Source organism: Ranitomeya imitator, chromosome 9 (genome assembly GCF_032444005.1).
Source record: "Ranitomeya imitator isolate aRanImi1 chromosome 9, aRanImi1.pri, whole genome shotgun sequence".
Taxonomy (NCBI): Eukaryota; Metazoa; Chordata; class Amphibia; order Anura; family Dendrobatidae; genus Ranitomeya; species Ranitomeya imitator.
This window is the reverse complement of record NC_091290.1, coordinates 153,174,101-153,188,486: the sequence shown is the minus strand read 5'-3', so window position 1 is coordinate 153,188,486 and position 14,386 is coordinate 153,174,101. Positions and strand designations below refer to the sequence as shown.

The 14,386-nt window shown below is 46.4% G+C and overlaps 1 protein-coding gene across 1 annotated transcript in view; it reads left to right on the top strand.

The window, feature by feature from the left end:
* ATP2C2 (ATPase secretory pathway Ca2+ transporting 2) overlaps positions 1–14,386 on the top strand; it is a 101,773-nt gene that overhangs the window by 81,303 nt on the left and 6,084 nt on the right. Inside the window, exons 23-26 of the mRNA XM_069739493.1 lie at positions 11,024–11,140; positions 13,251–13,398; positions 13,810–13,905; positions 13,988–14,129. Coding sequence (XP_069595594.1) covers positions 11,024–11,140; positions 13,251–13,398; positions 13,810–13,905; positions 13,988–14,129 — 503 coding nt within the window. The remainder of the gene's footprint in view (positions 1–11,023; positions 11,141–13,250; positions 13,399–13,809; positions 13,906–13,987; positions 14,130–14,386) is intronic.

Genomic DNA, 14,386 nt, shown 5'->3' with positions numbered 1-14,386 from the left:
TGATGAATTCTGTTTTGTCCATGTTCAGTTGTAGAAAGCGAGCAGAAAAGAAGGCTAAAATGGCAGACAGACAGTGCGGGATTTTGGTAAGCAAGGAGGAGAGGTCAGGTCCGGAAAGGTAGATCTGCGTGTCATCAGCGTAGAGATGGTACTGCATACCGTGGGATTCTATGAGCTGTCCCAGGCCGAAAGTGTTGATGGAGAAGAGTAGGGGTCCCAGAACAGAGCCTTGAGGAACACCGACTGACAAGGGGCGAAGTGAGGAGGTGGTGTGGGGGAGGGAGACACTGAATGTTCGGTCTGTCAGATATGACGAGATCCAGGAAAGGGCCAAGTCTGTGATGCCAAGGGATGAGAGGATTTGTAGCAAAAGGGAGTGGTCTACAGTGTCAAAGGCAGAAGACAGGTCCAGGAGAAGGAGGACAGAGTAGTGTCGCTTGCTCCTGGCAGTTAGTAGGTCGTTGGTGACTTTAGTTAGGGCAGTTTCAGTTGAGTGATGGGAACGGAAGCCTGATTGTAACCGATCAAAGAGGGAGCAGGAGGAGAAGTGGGAGGACAGTTCAAGATGGACGTGTTGCTCCAGGACTCTTTCCCAGATGTGATACTCTAAAGAAAATATCATGATATTTCTTATAAAAAATGTAGTGATTTATTGGCTTGTCCACCAAAATGCATCATTGCAGCAAAAACATAAAATAAGTGAAATAGTTACAAAGAGACTGTCCATTTGTCCATATCAAAGTTTGTTCCCCATCTGTGCTGAGATTCTTAATGGTAAATGGTGTCTGTCTTTGTAAAAAGCATGATAGAAGCCATCAAGAAGCACATGGCGAACTCACATACCAGCTGTCCATTCCGTCTGAAGTCTGTGTGTCGTGTGTAGTCCGTAGAGAGTGAAGAGACCCCAAGAGCTAGAGAGCCCCTCCATCCTGTGAGTCGTAGATATATATACTGTATATATATGTCCCATAGAGCACGTGTTCTCTCTATGTGGTGTTAACTTTCACTCTGAGCTAAATATACAGCAGCAATACATGTAATGTCAGTGTCACGAATCCCACCGTATATGTCAGGGATCCTACCACGCTGTCACCAATATCTCAGAGGTCCCACCGCTCACACCAATTTGTCACAAACCGGGGTTGTTTGGTTGCCCCTGGTTCTTTCTGAAGGGGATTTATTTATATCCCACTTCCCAGTTCTGGTTTAGAACTTTCAGCTCTCTGGTGCCCCCTTACCCTCAGGTCAGTCATGGTACTGCACCTAGGGTAATTAGTCACCAGAAAGACTGCCTTCTATGTACTGGCTAATGGGCACACTGCAGCAAGGGCGATATTACTACTCCCACTCAGGCGGGAACAATAATTATCATTGCCGCCGGTCGCTACAAAGCCTCCCAAACGCACAGGACAATTCCGCTGCCACCAGCTCCGATTTTCCAAGTATTAACGGGTCTGGAGCCAACCCAAAACAGTAGCGTAATTCACCTCAGAGGATGCAACAGTTTGTTATAGAGCATGGAGAGACAAGCTAGTAATTTTATATTTTACTCCAAAAAAAAGGTAGGCAGTGTTTACAATGTATAAAAAGATGTTATAAAGGAGGCAAATTTCATATGTACAGTACAATTACAAATAAAATGGGATTAACGTTTAAAAGAACACTTACATGTCGTTATGTCATGTTATCTCATAGCGGGCCGTGTGCTGTGGAGGAGAAGGACGACCATATATCCAGATGCATAGCACCCCTCTGTTTAGCAGCTAGACCCTGGACAAAAGACACACGCATAACTCAGCAGGGTTAAGATAAGCCCTCGTCGTGACATCACTGAGTGGGTTGAGTTAGGAAATGCACTCCTCTTTTCTACTCTTTACGTTTTTGCTTCAAAGGGCAAACAAAGACATTCCTGGGGGGAGGAGGGGAAACGAGTGGCTTGAATTCCACTGTGCTGCCGGCAGAGAAAAGAAGGGTCGAATCTGCAGCGTGTGTCTGTGCCATGATACCTTCTAGAACTAATCTCATATTAGGACATTTTTACATTATTGTGACAGTCAGCAAAAGTCAATGTGCTCAGTATAGAATTGAGTGTAATAAATGAACAACCAATAATTCATATTTAACACTCAGTGATTAGCTCCCTTACCTTTCAATGCTTGGATCCTTAGTTCTACTCGGAATGAAGTTGGAGTAATTCCTCCTCACAGGTCCACTTTAGAAATTGCAAATGGACCTGCTCCACTTTTTTCCTGATCTTCCCATTGGTGCTGGTAGTGATATCAATGACTTCGGCAAAGATTATCTTCAGAGCAGCATGGTGGCCCAGTGGAAAGCACTGATGCTTTGTAGCAATGAAGTCCGGGGTTCAAATCCCACCATGTGAATTTGCAAATTGACCTCCTCTAGTTTTTCCTCATCTTCACAATGGTGCTGGTAGTAATATCAATGACTTTGCCAAAGTTTAATTTCCAAGCAGCACGGTGGCCCAGTGGAAAGGACTGGTGCTTTACAACATAAGAGTCCTGGGTTCTAATCCCACCATGGGAAATACCAAATAGACCTGCTCTAGTTTTTCCTGATCTTTCTGGTGCTGGTAGTAATATCAATGACCTCGGAGAAGGTTACTTTGTGAGCAGCACGGTGGCCCAGTGGAAAGGACTGGTGCTTTGCAGCATGGGAGTCCAGGGTTCTAATCCCACCATGGGAAGTAAGGAATGGACCTGCTCTAGTTTTTCCTGATCTTGCTGGTGCTGGTAGTAATATCTATGACTTCCGAAAAGGTTATTTTCAGAGCAGCACGGTAGCCCAGTGGAAAGGACTGGTGCTCTGCAGCATGGGAGTCCAGGGTTCTAATCCCACCATGGATGACATCTGCAAGGAGTTTGTATGTTCTCCCTGTGCTCAGGTGGTGGCCACCCATGATGTAAAGACATACAGGTAAGGTTGAGTGATACAAGCACTGTGGTGTTACCTATGTCAAGAAGGTATCATGTGTTTGTGAAGACATCAGGATTTAGGTAAATGAGTATGAAGAAATGGTGAAAATTTTGGCTAAGTCCAAAAGGACTTTGTGCAGCTCAGCTAGGCTGAGCTGCATATATAACAGCTGATCAGGATACTTGCCCAAAGGGGGGACAGGCAAGTAGCCCTCCTGGATGCTGTTCAGGTGACACATCATTAGCCACAGCACTTGTCCACACCTGTATGTTTTTAGAGCCGCCCACCTGAGCACGGGGAGAACATACAAACTCCTTGCAGATGTCGTCCATGGTGGGATTAGAACCCTGGACTCCCATGCTGCAGAGCACCAGTCCTTTCCACTGGGCTACCGTGCTGCTCACAAAAATACCTTTTCGGAAGTCATAGATATTACTACCAGCACCAGGAAGATCAGGAAAAACTAGAGCAGGTCCATTCCTTACTTCCCATGGTGGGATTAGAACCCTGGACTCCCATGCTGCAGAGAACCAGTCCTTTCCACTGGGCTACCGTGCTGCTCACAAAGAAACCTTTTCGGAAGTCATAGATATTACTACCAGCACCAGGAAAAACTAGAAAAGGTCCATTTGTTATTTCCCATGGTGGGATTAGAACCCTGGACTCCCATGCTGCAGAGAACCAGTACTTTCCACTGGGCCACCATGCTGCTCGGAAAATAACCTTTGCCAAAGTCATTGATATTACTACCAGCACCAGGAAAAACTAAAGAAATTACATTTACAATTTCCCATGGTGGGATTAGAACCCTGGACTCTCACGCTGCAAAGCACCAGTCCTTTCCACTGGGCCACCGTGCTGCTCAGAAAATAACCTTTGACGAATTCATTGATATTACTATCAGCACATATGGGAAGATCAGGAAAAACTACATCAGGTCCATTTGGTATTTCCCATGCTGCAGAGCACCAGTCCTTTCTGCTAGGCTATCATGCAGCTCGAGAGACAAACTTTGGCGAAGTCATTGTTATTACTACCAGCACCTATGGGAAGATCAGGAAAAGCTAGAGAAGGTCTATGTGCAATTTCTAAAGTACAACTGAGAGGTAGAATTACTCAGATCTCATTCAGAATTGAACTAAGGACCCAGCGTTAAAAGGCTGGTGAGCTAACCACTGAGCCACCGTGCTACCTGAGGATTACCTGATGGCTCGGTCATTAATATGTCTATCAGTGCCCACCAACAGGTCATGAAAAGGAAGAGCAGGTTTTATTTGAGGTCTCTGAATGAGGCAATGGGATTCCTCCTCTCAGACACATCTTAGAAAATGAAATCAGAGACCTCAAATAAAACCTGCTCTTCCTTTTCATGACCTGTTGGTGGCCCAGTGGAAAGTTCTGGTGCTTTAGAGAATGTGAGTCATTGGTTCAAATCTCACATTAGGAAATTTCAAACGGAGCTGATCTCGCTTTTTCCTAGTCTTTCCATAGGTGCTGGAAGTAATATCACTGACATTGCCAAGGACTATATTCTGAGCAGCACGGTGGCCCAGTGGAAAGGACTGGTGCTTTGCAGCATGGGAGTCCAGGGTTCAAATCCCACAATGGGAAAATGTAAATGGAATTTCTATTGTTTTTCGTGATCTTCCTGGTGCTCGTAGTAATATCAATGACATCAGAAAAGGTTTCTTTCCGAGCAGCACAGTGGCCCAGTGGGAAAGACTGGTGCTCTGCAGCATGGGAGTCCAGGGTTCTAATTCCACCATAGGAAATTCCAAATGGACCTGCTCTAGTTTTTCATGATCTGCCTGGTGCTGGTAGTAATAGCTATGACTTCGTCAAAGGTTGTCTTCAGAGCAGCACGGTGGCCCAGTGGAAAGGACTGGTTCTCTGCAGCATGGGAGTCCAGGGTTCTAATCCCACCATGGGAAGTAACAAATGGACCTGCTCTAGTTTTTCCTGATCTTCCTGGTGCTGGTAGTAATATCTATGACTTCCGAAAAGCTTTCTTTGTGAGCAGCATGGTAGCCCAGTGGAAAGGACTGGTGCTCTGCAGCATGGGAGTCCAGGGTTCTAATCCCACCATGGATGACATCTGCAAGGAGTTTGTCTGTTCTCCCTGTGCTCAGGTGGTGGCCACCCATGATGTAAAGACATACAGTGATGAAAGTGTTACTTGTGTCAAGTAACTGACCTGTGTTTCTGAAGAAAAGAGGAATATCAGGATTTAGAGAAATGAGAGGGAAGAAATGGTGAAAATTTTGGCTAAGTCCAAAAGGACTTTGTGCAGCTCAGCTAGGCTGAGCTGCATATATAACAGCTGATCAGGATACTTGCCCAAAGGGGGGACAGGCAAGCAGCCCTCCTGGATGCTGTTCAGGTGACACATCATTAGCCACTGCACATGTCCATACCTGTATGTTTTTAGAGCTGCCCACCTGAGCACGGGGAGAACATACAAACTCCTTGCAGATGTTGTCCATGGTGGGATTAGAACCCTGGACTCCCATGCTGCAGAGCACCAGTCCTTTCCACTGGGCTACCGTGCTGCTCACAAAGTAACCTTCTCCGAAGTCATATATATTACTACCAGCACCAGGAAGATCAGGAAAAACTAGAGCAGGTCCATTCCTTACTTCCCATGGTGGGATTAGAACCCTGGACTCCCATGCTGCAAAGCACCAGTCCTTTCCACTGGGCTACCGTGCTGCTCTGAAAATAACCTTTTCGGAAGTCATAGATATTACTACCAGCACCAGAAAGATCAGGAAAAACTAGAGCAGGCCCATTTGGTATTTCCCATAGTGGCATTAGAACCCTGGACTCCCATGCCACAAAGCACCAGTCCTTTCCACTGGGCCACCGTGCTGCTCTGAAGATAACCTTTGACAAAGTCATAGCTATTACTACCAGCACCAGGCAGATCATGAAAAACTGGAGCAGGTCCATTTGGTATTTCCTATGGTGGAATTAGAACCCTGGACTCCCATGCTGTAAAGCACCAGTCCTTTCCACTGGGCCACCGTGCTGCTCAGAAGTTAAACTTTGGATAAGTCATTGATATTACTACCAGGACAAAAGGGAAGATCAGAAAAGACAAGAGCTAGTCTACTGCAAATTATACATGGCAGGATTTGAACTCTGGATTCCCATGCTTCAGAAAACCCGTATTTTCCACTGGGCCACTATGCTGCTTGGAAGACTTAATTTGGCAAATTCATAGATATTACTACCAGCACCATTGTGAAGATGAGGAAAAACTAGAGAAGGTCCATTTGCAACTTCCCATGGTGGGATTTGAACCCTGGACTCCCATGCTGCAAAGCACCAGTCCTTTCCACTGGGCCACTGTGCTGCTCGGGAAACAACCTTTGGGAAAGTCATTGATATTACTACCATCACCAGGAAGATGAGGAAAAACTAGAGCAGGTCCTTTTGGTATTTCCCATGGTGGGATTTGAACCATGGACTCCCATGCTGCAAATTGCCAGTGCTTTCCACTGGGCCACCGTGCTGCTTGGAAGAAAGATCTTTGCCAAAGTCATTGATATCACTACCAGCACCAATGGGAAAATCAGGAAAAAAGAGGAGCAGGTCCATTTGCAATTTCTAAAGTACAACTGGCAGGCCGAATTACTCTAATCTAAGTCAGAATTGTACTAAGGACCCAGCATTGAAAGGTAATGGAGCTAACCACTGAGCCACCATAGAATTACCTGATGGCTCGGTCATCAATATGTCTATCAGTAACCACCGACAGGTCATGAAAAGGAAGAGCAGGTTCCCTTGTGGTCACTGATCATTTTCTGAGATGTGTCTGAGAGGAGGAATCTCATTGTTCTTGGTCAGATCTGAACCAATGACAACAGCAACAAGAAATAAAAAAGCAACAGTGTTACCATGCTGCCCCATGGGCGCTTAACCACCAGCAACAGCAGGCTGTGCACGATCTATGAGATGGGAAGAAAAGGCTTTTAGGCTAGGTTCACATTGCGTTCCTGGCGTCCGTTAGACTACGTTACACCGCGGCATAACGCAGTGTAACGTAGTCCAGTAATGCCGCCATCGAATGCAATGTCGGACACATCGCTAGCGCATGCCCACAATTGGCGTGCGCTAGCCATGTGCCGTCATTGAGCGACAGACCGCGAGATGCAGGCTGCAGTTTTTCCGTGAATCCTAGCGCAGATAGAGCTAGCGGGCTGTCATAACGGCACTTGCGTTAACCACAGCCCGTTAAACACATACGTTAACGGGCTGCTATTAACGCAATGTGAACCCAGCCTTAGTCTCTGTGTTCTCAGATAAGAGACCGGCGACGGCGGCCGTTCACTGTGGGACATTTCTGACACGTCCATGTACTAGAAAACATCTATATATATATATATATATATAATTGTCTAAGGGTTTAATTGTCTGTCTGTCCTGGAAATCTCACGTTGCTGATTGGTCGAGGCTGCCAGGCCTTGACGAATCAGCGACGGGCACAGTCTGCCGCGAATTCTGGAATCATCATTGTCCTGCTGGCCGGAACCAATCAGCGATATTAGTGCGGGATTTAAACACCACTCACAGCGCAACATACATACTGTACATACATATTCTAGAATACCCGATGCCTTTGAATCGGGCCACCATCTAGTCAAGTAATAATCTCCATGACACGGCCTCCAGAGCTCAGTGCACAAGTTTCCTAGATCCATCCCATTCTTGAATGGAGCAGAGGTGCGCAGGCTTATCCTCCACTACATTCATTGTCTATGGGACTGTCTGGAAATAACGGAGCTCTGCGTTCTCAGACAGTCCCATAAACAATGAATGGAGCAGAGTACGAGCAGCTCCACTTCCAAAGACATACTGATAGGATGTGAGTCCTGACGGGGCAATAATGTCTGCAATGTGAGATCGTTCTTATGAAGCATAATAAATAAGCATATTGATTGTACAGCACGTTACAGAAATCACTGCACCCATCAGGGGTCAGATCTACAGGTCTGCCTTCAGAACATGGGAGGAAACCCACAGTCACACAAAATCCGGGCTGTGGAGTCGGTAAGCCAAACCTCCGACTCCTCAATTTCCATGACACCGACTCCACGACTCCCTCATACATGGCTCATGTTTAAGGCTATGTGCAAACGTTGCGGATTAGGCTTAGGAATTTCTGGTGCGGATTCTGCCTCTCATGGCAGAAAACGCACCTGCAGTTCCGCTGCGTTTTTTGTGCGGTTCCGCAGCATTTTTTGTGCGTTTTTGCGGCGGTTTTCTTGAGGATTTGCTGCGGTTTTTACCCCTGCGGTTTTCTATAATGCAATGGGTACGAAAACGCTGCAGATTCACAAAAAAGAAGTGACATGCTACTTCTTTTAAACCGCAGCATTTCCGCAGCGCATTTTCCGCAAAGTGTGCACAACATTTTTTTTTCTCACTGATTTACATTGTACTGTAAATCAATTGCGGATCTGCAGCGTTTCTGCACCCCAAAAAACGCTGCGGATCCGCAGAAAATCCGCAATCTGTGCACATAGCCTAAGTGATAAATTTACTGTAGTAAAATGGTAACATCAGGCCTTTAATCATTATGATATAGTAATCAAGCCATTTAGATAGAATATAAAGTATATTGGAAATAAACTTTAGAACAAAAAAACATTTGTAGCATACTTACAATTTATTATACACTCTGCAGTAAGTGGAAAAAAAATTATTTTCAACAAAAACGTACTGAACAACATTTGTGCAGTCTATGAATTTGTTCTGAGAAATAGTATCGCCTCCATCAGATCCTCCTCCATAGATGACCTCACATCTGACCTAATTATTTTAAGGCCAGAGAACAACCTCCCTACAGTAACTTGGGTTGGTGGTAAAGCAGTGACCACATGGGCGACATCTCTAACAATTTCAGGGTGTAAAGGAATTGCCTCGTGCGCAGTCAGTTTTGATTGAACTCTTCTACTTTGAGAACAAGTGAGAAATGTTGCTGAAATATGGTCAATCTGTTTTCTATGGGAGTGGAATCTTTTTCCCTGCGGCGACGCTTTGCCTGCTACATGTCGTCCAAATACTTGTCGAAATCAAACTCCTCATCTGATGAGGATGAAGGAACGGCAGCAGCAGCACTGGCAGGACCCGAGTCCTCTTGCTCTTGGCCGTCCTGTAGCCACTCATCCTGTTACCTCAGTCAGAGCTTCTTTTCCTTTAGTAAGCTGTTGATCATCCAGCAATATACGATGACTCGGGTCCACATAAACAGCTGCCAGAAGAATTTTACTTTCTAATAGCAGTGTCTCCATTTCATTGAAGCAGCAATGCCATTTGCCATTAAACCTCCTCTTTGGGACAGGCCAAACAACAAGTTCTTCCACTCCTTTATAAAAATGTCAGGAGGCAATCCTCAGCTTGTAACTTTTCAGTCACTGTAAATGGGTGATGAAGCAATTCCTTCAATTCAGCCACTTGTGTCCATTCACCTTCATGTAGTCTTACCTGAGGGTTGTCCGTATCTACAAGGAAGGGTTTCATCTCAAGCAGTCGCTCAATCATTAAATAGGTGCTGCCCCACCGAGGGGCTTGATCCACAATCGCCCCTTCTCCAGCACGTCTCTTCAAGATGGAATCAATTTTAGGGGTTCTGGCAGCAATCGCCAATTTCCTCACTTGGCTAATCAGAGTTCCAGCATGTCCCTCTTGCAGACTATCTCTTATTGCCAGCTGCAGCGTGTGCACAACACAGCGCATGTGATGGATAGGAAAGAGGTGTGAAGCAGCTGCACCAAGATCATCTCCATCAGTCGTGTTCATGCCCAGCGGTGCCAAGAGAAGCAAAGAGAAACTGGTATAAATGTATATGGGAGAAAGAGGGACGAAACGGGCCCCGAGAGACGACAGTCAGGTCCTCTACAGCCGCACTGTGCTCCGTAAGGCTACTTTCACACTAGTGTATGTACGGGCCTGTCGCAGTGCGTCGGGCCAACGTACCGATGCATGCTGTGAAGTAAAAGCACAACAGGGGCAGCGGATGCAGTTTTTCACGCATCCGCTGCCCCATTGTAAGGTGCAGGGAGGAAGGGGCGGAGTTCCGGCCGCGCATGCGCGGTCGGAAATGGCGACACGACGCACAAAAAAAGTTACATGTAGCGTTTTTTTGTGCCGACGGTCCGCCAAAACATGACACATACGTCGCACGAAGGATGAGACGTGTGGCAATCCGTCGCTAATGAATGTCTATGGAGAAAAATCGCATCTTGCGGGCAAATTTGCAGGATGCGTTTTTTCTCTAAAACGACGCATTGCGGCAGAGGCCAAACGACGCTAGTGTGATAGTAGCCTAACATGGATGGCTGATGATGTAGATGGGTGATGGAAGCATTATGGATGGATAGGATTGAAGCAGAGATTATATAAGAAAGCTACAGAACTTTTGATATCACAATAATTAAATGATTGAATGGGTATTCCTTCCCAGTTTACCATTTTTGTCATATTTAGGTCAAGCAATCTAGTCCTGCACATGCATATGTATGATGCCATATACAAAGTGCTGTGCCCTGCGGCCGCCTGTCACGATATGTAGCGACCCCACGGGATAGCTCAGCGGATGGCACAGCACATACACAACAGGATGGAAATATGGAGAGGAAGCCCCTACAGCTAGGGAAATGAGGGATGGACACCTCCTGCTCAAACCTGAGACTGACCCTGCTCTCCCCTAACGCCCTAAGTGGGTCCTTTCCCTAAATACCATCAGGAACCTCATCCCTAGCTGTCACCTAGCACTGCCCTGACTAGTGCACTGTCCGGCAAGGGTGCTAGCCTCATCACTGCATTGCAGGTTTCCATTGCTCGGGTTATTGATTGACATCTAACCAAGGACAAGCATTTTCCACCAAAATGCCAGCCTGGATGTAGGTGCAGCTTTAGATGTGAATGGAGTAATTCAGCAGAGATGATGGGAGTCGTCCTTTATGCTCCTGATCTCTTCTTGTACTATCTGCGCATGCAGCTTTTCTTAATATTCCCTCCGATGTCATGAGCGTTTATAAAAGGGGGCAAAAGTATCTCTGACCGCTGTGTCCTCCCCCAGGAGCATCTCCGCCCTGAGTCTCATCACACTGTCCACCATCATGAATCTCCCCAACCCCCTGAACGCCATGCAGATACTATGGATAAACATCATCATGGATGGACCCCCAGCCCAGAGGTAATGCCAGCAGCAGAACAGTGAGTGCAGCTCCGAAGGACGATGTAGGTACACAGTGACTGCACCAGCAGAATAGAGAGTGCAGCTCTGGATTATCATACAGAATGTTACTCAGGATCAGTAATGTAATGTATGTACACAGTGACTGCACCAGCAGAATAGTGAGTGCAGCTCTGGGGTATAATACAGGATGTAACTCAGGATCAGTAATGTAATGTATGTACACAGTGACTGCACCAGCAGAATAGTGAGTGCAGCTCTGGATTATCATACAGGATGTTACTCAGGATCAGTAATGTAATGTATGTACACAGTGACTGCACCAGCAGAATAGTGAGTGCAGCTCTGGAGTATAATACAGGAGGTAACTCAGGATCAGTAATGTAATGTATGTACACAGTGACTGCACCAGCAGAATAGTGAGTGCAGCTCTGGATTATCATACAGAATGTTACTCAGGATCAGTAATGTAATGTATGTACACAGTGACTGCACCAGCAGAATAGTGAGTGCAGCTCTGGAGTATAATACAGGATGTAACTCAGGATCAGTAATGTAATGTATGTACACAGTGACTGCACCAGCAGAATAGTGAGTGCAGCTCTGGAGTATAATACAGGATGTAACTCAAGATCAGTAATGTATGTACTCAGTGACTGCACCAGCAGAATAGTGAGTGCAGCTCTGGGGTATAATACAGGATGTAACTCAGGATCAGTAATGTAATGTATGTACACAGTGACTGCACCAGAAGAATAGTGAGTGCAGCTCTGGGGTATAATACAGGATGTAACTCAGGATCAGTAATGTATGTACACAGTGACTGCACCAGCAGAATAGTGAGTGCAGCTCTGGGGTATAATACAGGATGTAACTCAGGATCAGTAATGTAATGTATGTACACAGTGACTGCACCAGAAGAATAGTGAGTGCAGCTCTGGGGTATAATACAGAATGTAACTCAGGATCAGTAATGTATGTACACAGTGACTGCACCAGCAGAATATTGAGTGCAGCTCTGGAGTATAATACAGGATGTAACTCGGGATCAGTAATGTAATGTATGTACACAGTGACGGCACCAGCAGAATAGTGAGTGCAGCTGTGGGGTATAATACAGGAGGTAACTCAGGATCAGTAATGTAATGTATGTACACAGTGACTGCACCAGCAGAATAGTGAGTGCAGCTCTGGGGTATAATACAGGAGGTAACTCAGGATCAGTAATGTAATGTATGTACACAGTGACTGCACCAGCAGAATAGTGAGTGCAGCTCTGGAGTATAATACAGGAGGTAACTCAGGATCAGTAATGTAATGTATGTACACAGTGACTGCACCAGCAGAATAGTGAGTGCAGCTCTGGAGTATAATACACGATGTAACTCAGGATCAGTAATGTAATGTATGTACACAGTGACGGCACCAGCAGAATAGTGAGTGCAGCTCTGGGGTATAATACAGGAGGTAACTGAGGATCAGTAATGTAATGTATGTATACAGTGACTGCACCAGCAGAATAGTGAGTGCAGCTCTGGGGTATAATACAGGAGGTAACTCAGGATCAGTAATGTATGTACACAGTGACTGCACCAGCAGAATAGTGAGTGCAGCTCTGGGGTATAATACAGGATGTAACTCAGGATCAGTAATGTAATGTATGTATACAGTGACTGCACCAGCAGAATAGTGAGTACAGCTCTGGGGTATAATACAGGAGGTAACTCAGGATCAGTAATGTAATGTATGTACACAGTGACTGCACCAGCAGAATAGTGAGTGCAGCTCTGGGGTATAATACAGGATGTAACTCAGGATCAGTAATGTATGTACACCGTGACTGCACCAGCAGAATAGTGAGTGCAGCTCTGGGGTATAATACAGGATGTAACTCAGGATCAGTAATGTAATGTATGTACACAGTGACTGCACCAGCAGAATAGTGAGTGCAGCTCTGGGGTATAATACAGGATGTAACTCAGGATCAGTAATGTAATGTATGTACACAGTGACTGCACCAGCAGAATAGTGAGTGCAGCTCTGGGGTATAATACATGATATACACAGTGACTGCACCAGGCCTCCCTTTAATTAACCATTTTTTGTCTAGTTTGGGGGTGGAGCCTGTGGATAAAGACGCCATTAAGCAGCCCCCCAGAAACGCCAAGGAAGCGATCCTCAGTAAAGCGTTACTCCTGAAGATCCTGCTCTCGGCCGCCATCATCATCAGCGGGACGCTCTTCGTCTTCTGGAAGGAGGTTAGATGACTGAAATTGTGGGATAATTGGCAGTGAGTGCAGATGTGGGGGCCCGGGGATGATGGGGGGCCGGGACGGGCGTAGTGGCTAATTGCTGGTTGTTTCCTGCACTAAGTGACTAATTTGCGCAGTGAGGGGAGATGGCGGCACGGATCATTAGCTCATTAGCTGCAGCCATTTGTACTCGTTAGAGCCTGAATCATGTGCGGAGGAGATGGGGTGAGTCGCTGCTGTCGGGGCGGTCCTGCACTACAACCCCCAGCATCCTCAAACTGCCAATTTTTGTTCTGCCCATTGTTGGATTACATTAGAAGGGGGTCTCTGAAGTGAGCCCCCGTCAGCTGTATTCGGGCCGAGCCCCCCGCCCCGTGTCTGTGTCACATGACCTTGCAGTTTATTCTTCACTGTCAGATTCCAGATGGGAAAGTGACTCCGAGAACGACCACCATGACCTTCACCTGCTTCGTGTTTTTTGACATGTTCAATGCCTTGTCCTGCCGCTCCCTGGTAAGTGCACGCACCTTCATGCTGGGGATCCAGTACGGCCTCCTTTACTGCTTCAGGCCTTTAAGACTTCCATCTTTTCCAGAACAAAACCATCTTTGAGATCGGCCTCTTCAGGAATCGGATGTTCTGGTTATCGGTAGTGGGGTCCATCCTCGGGCAGATGGCCGTCATCTACATTCCTCCCCTGCAGAAAGTGTTCCTGACACAGAACCTGCATGCACTGGGTGAGTCAGCAGGGACGATGGGAGTGATGGTCTGTCATTACTACCTGATCGCAGGGCAATGATGAGAGTCAGGTCATGGCGCCTATTGACAATGGTGCAGGTGAGAGGAGAAAGCTGGGTGTGCCGATTCAGGACCTATGCTCTCAGGATTATTACTTTCTTGGAAAGCAGAGAGGCTCCCAGCGCGATGTCCACTTTTCGTCTCGTCTTCTCCCAGCGCGACGTCCACCTTCTGTCTCGTTGACACCCAGAGCGGT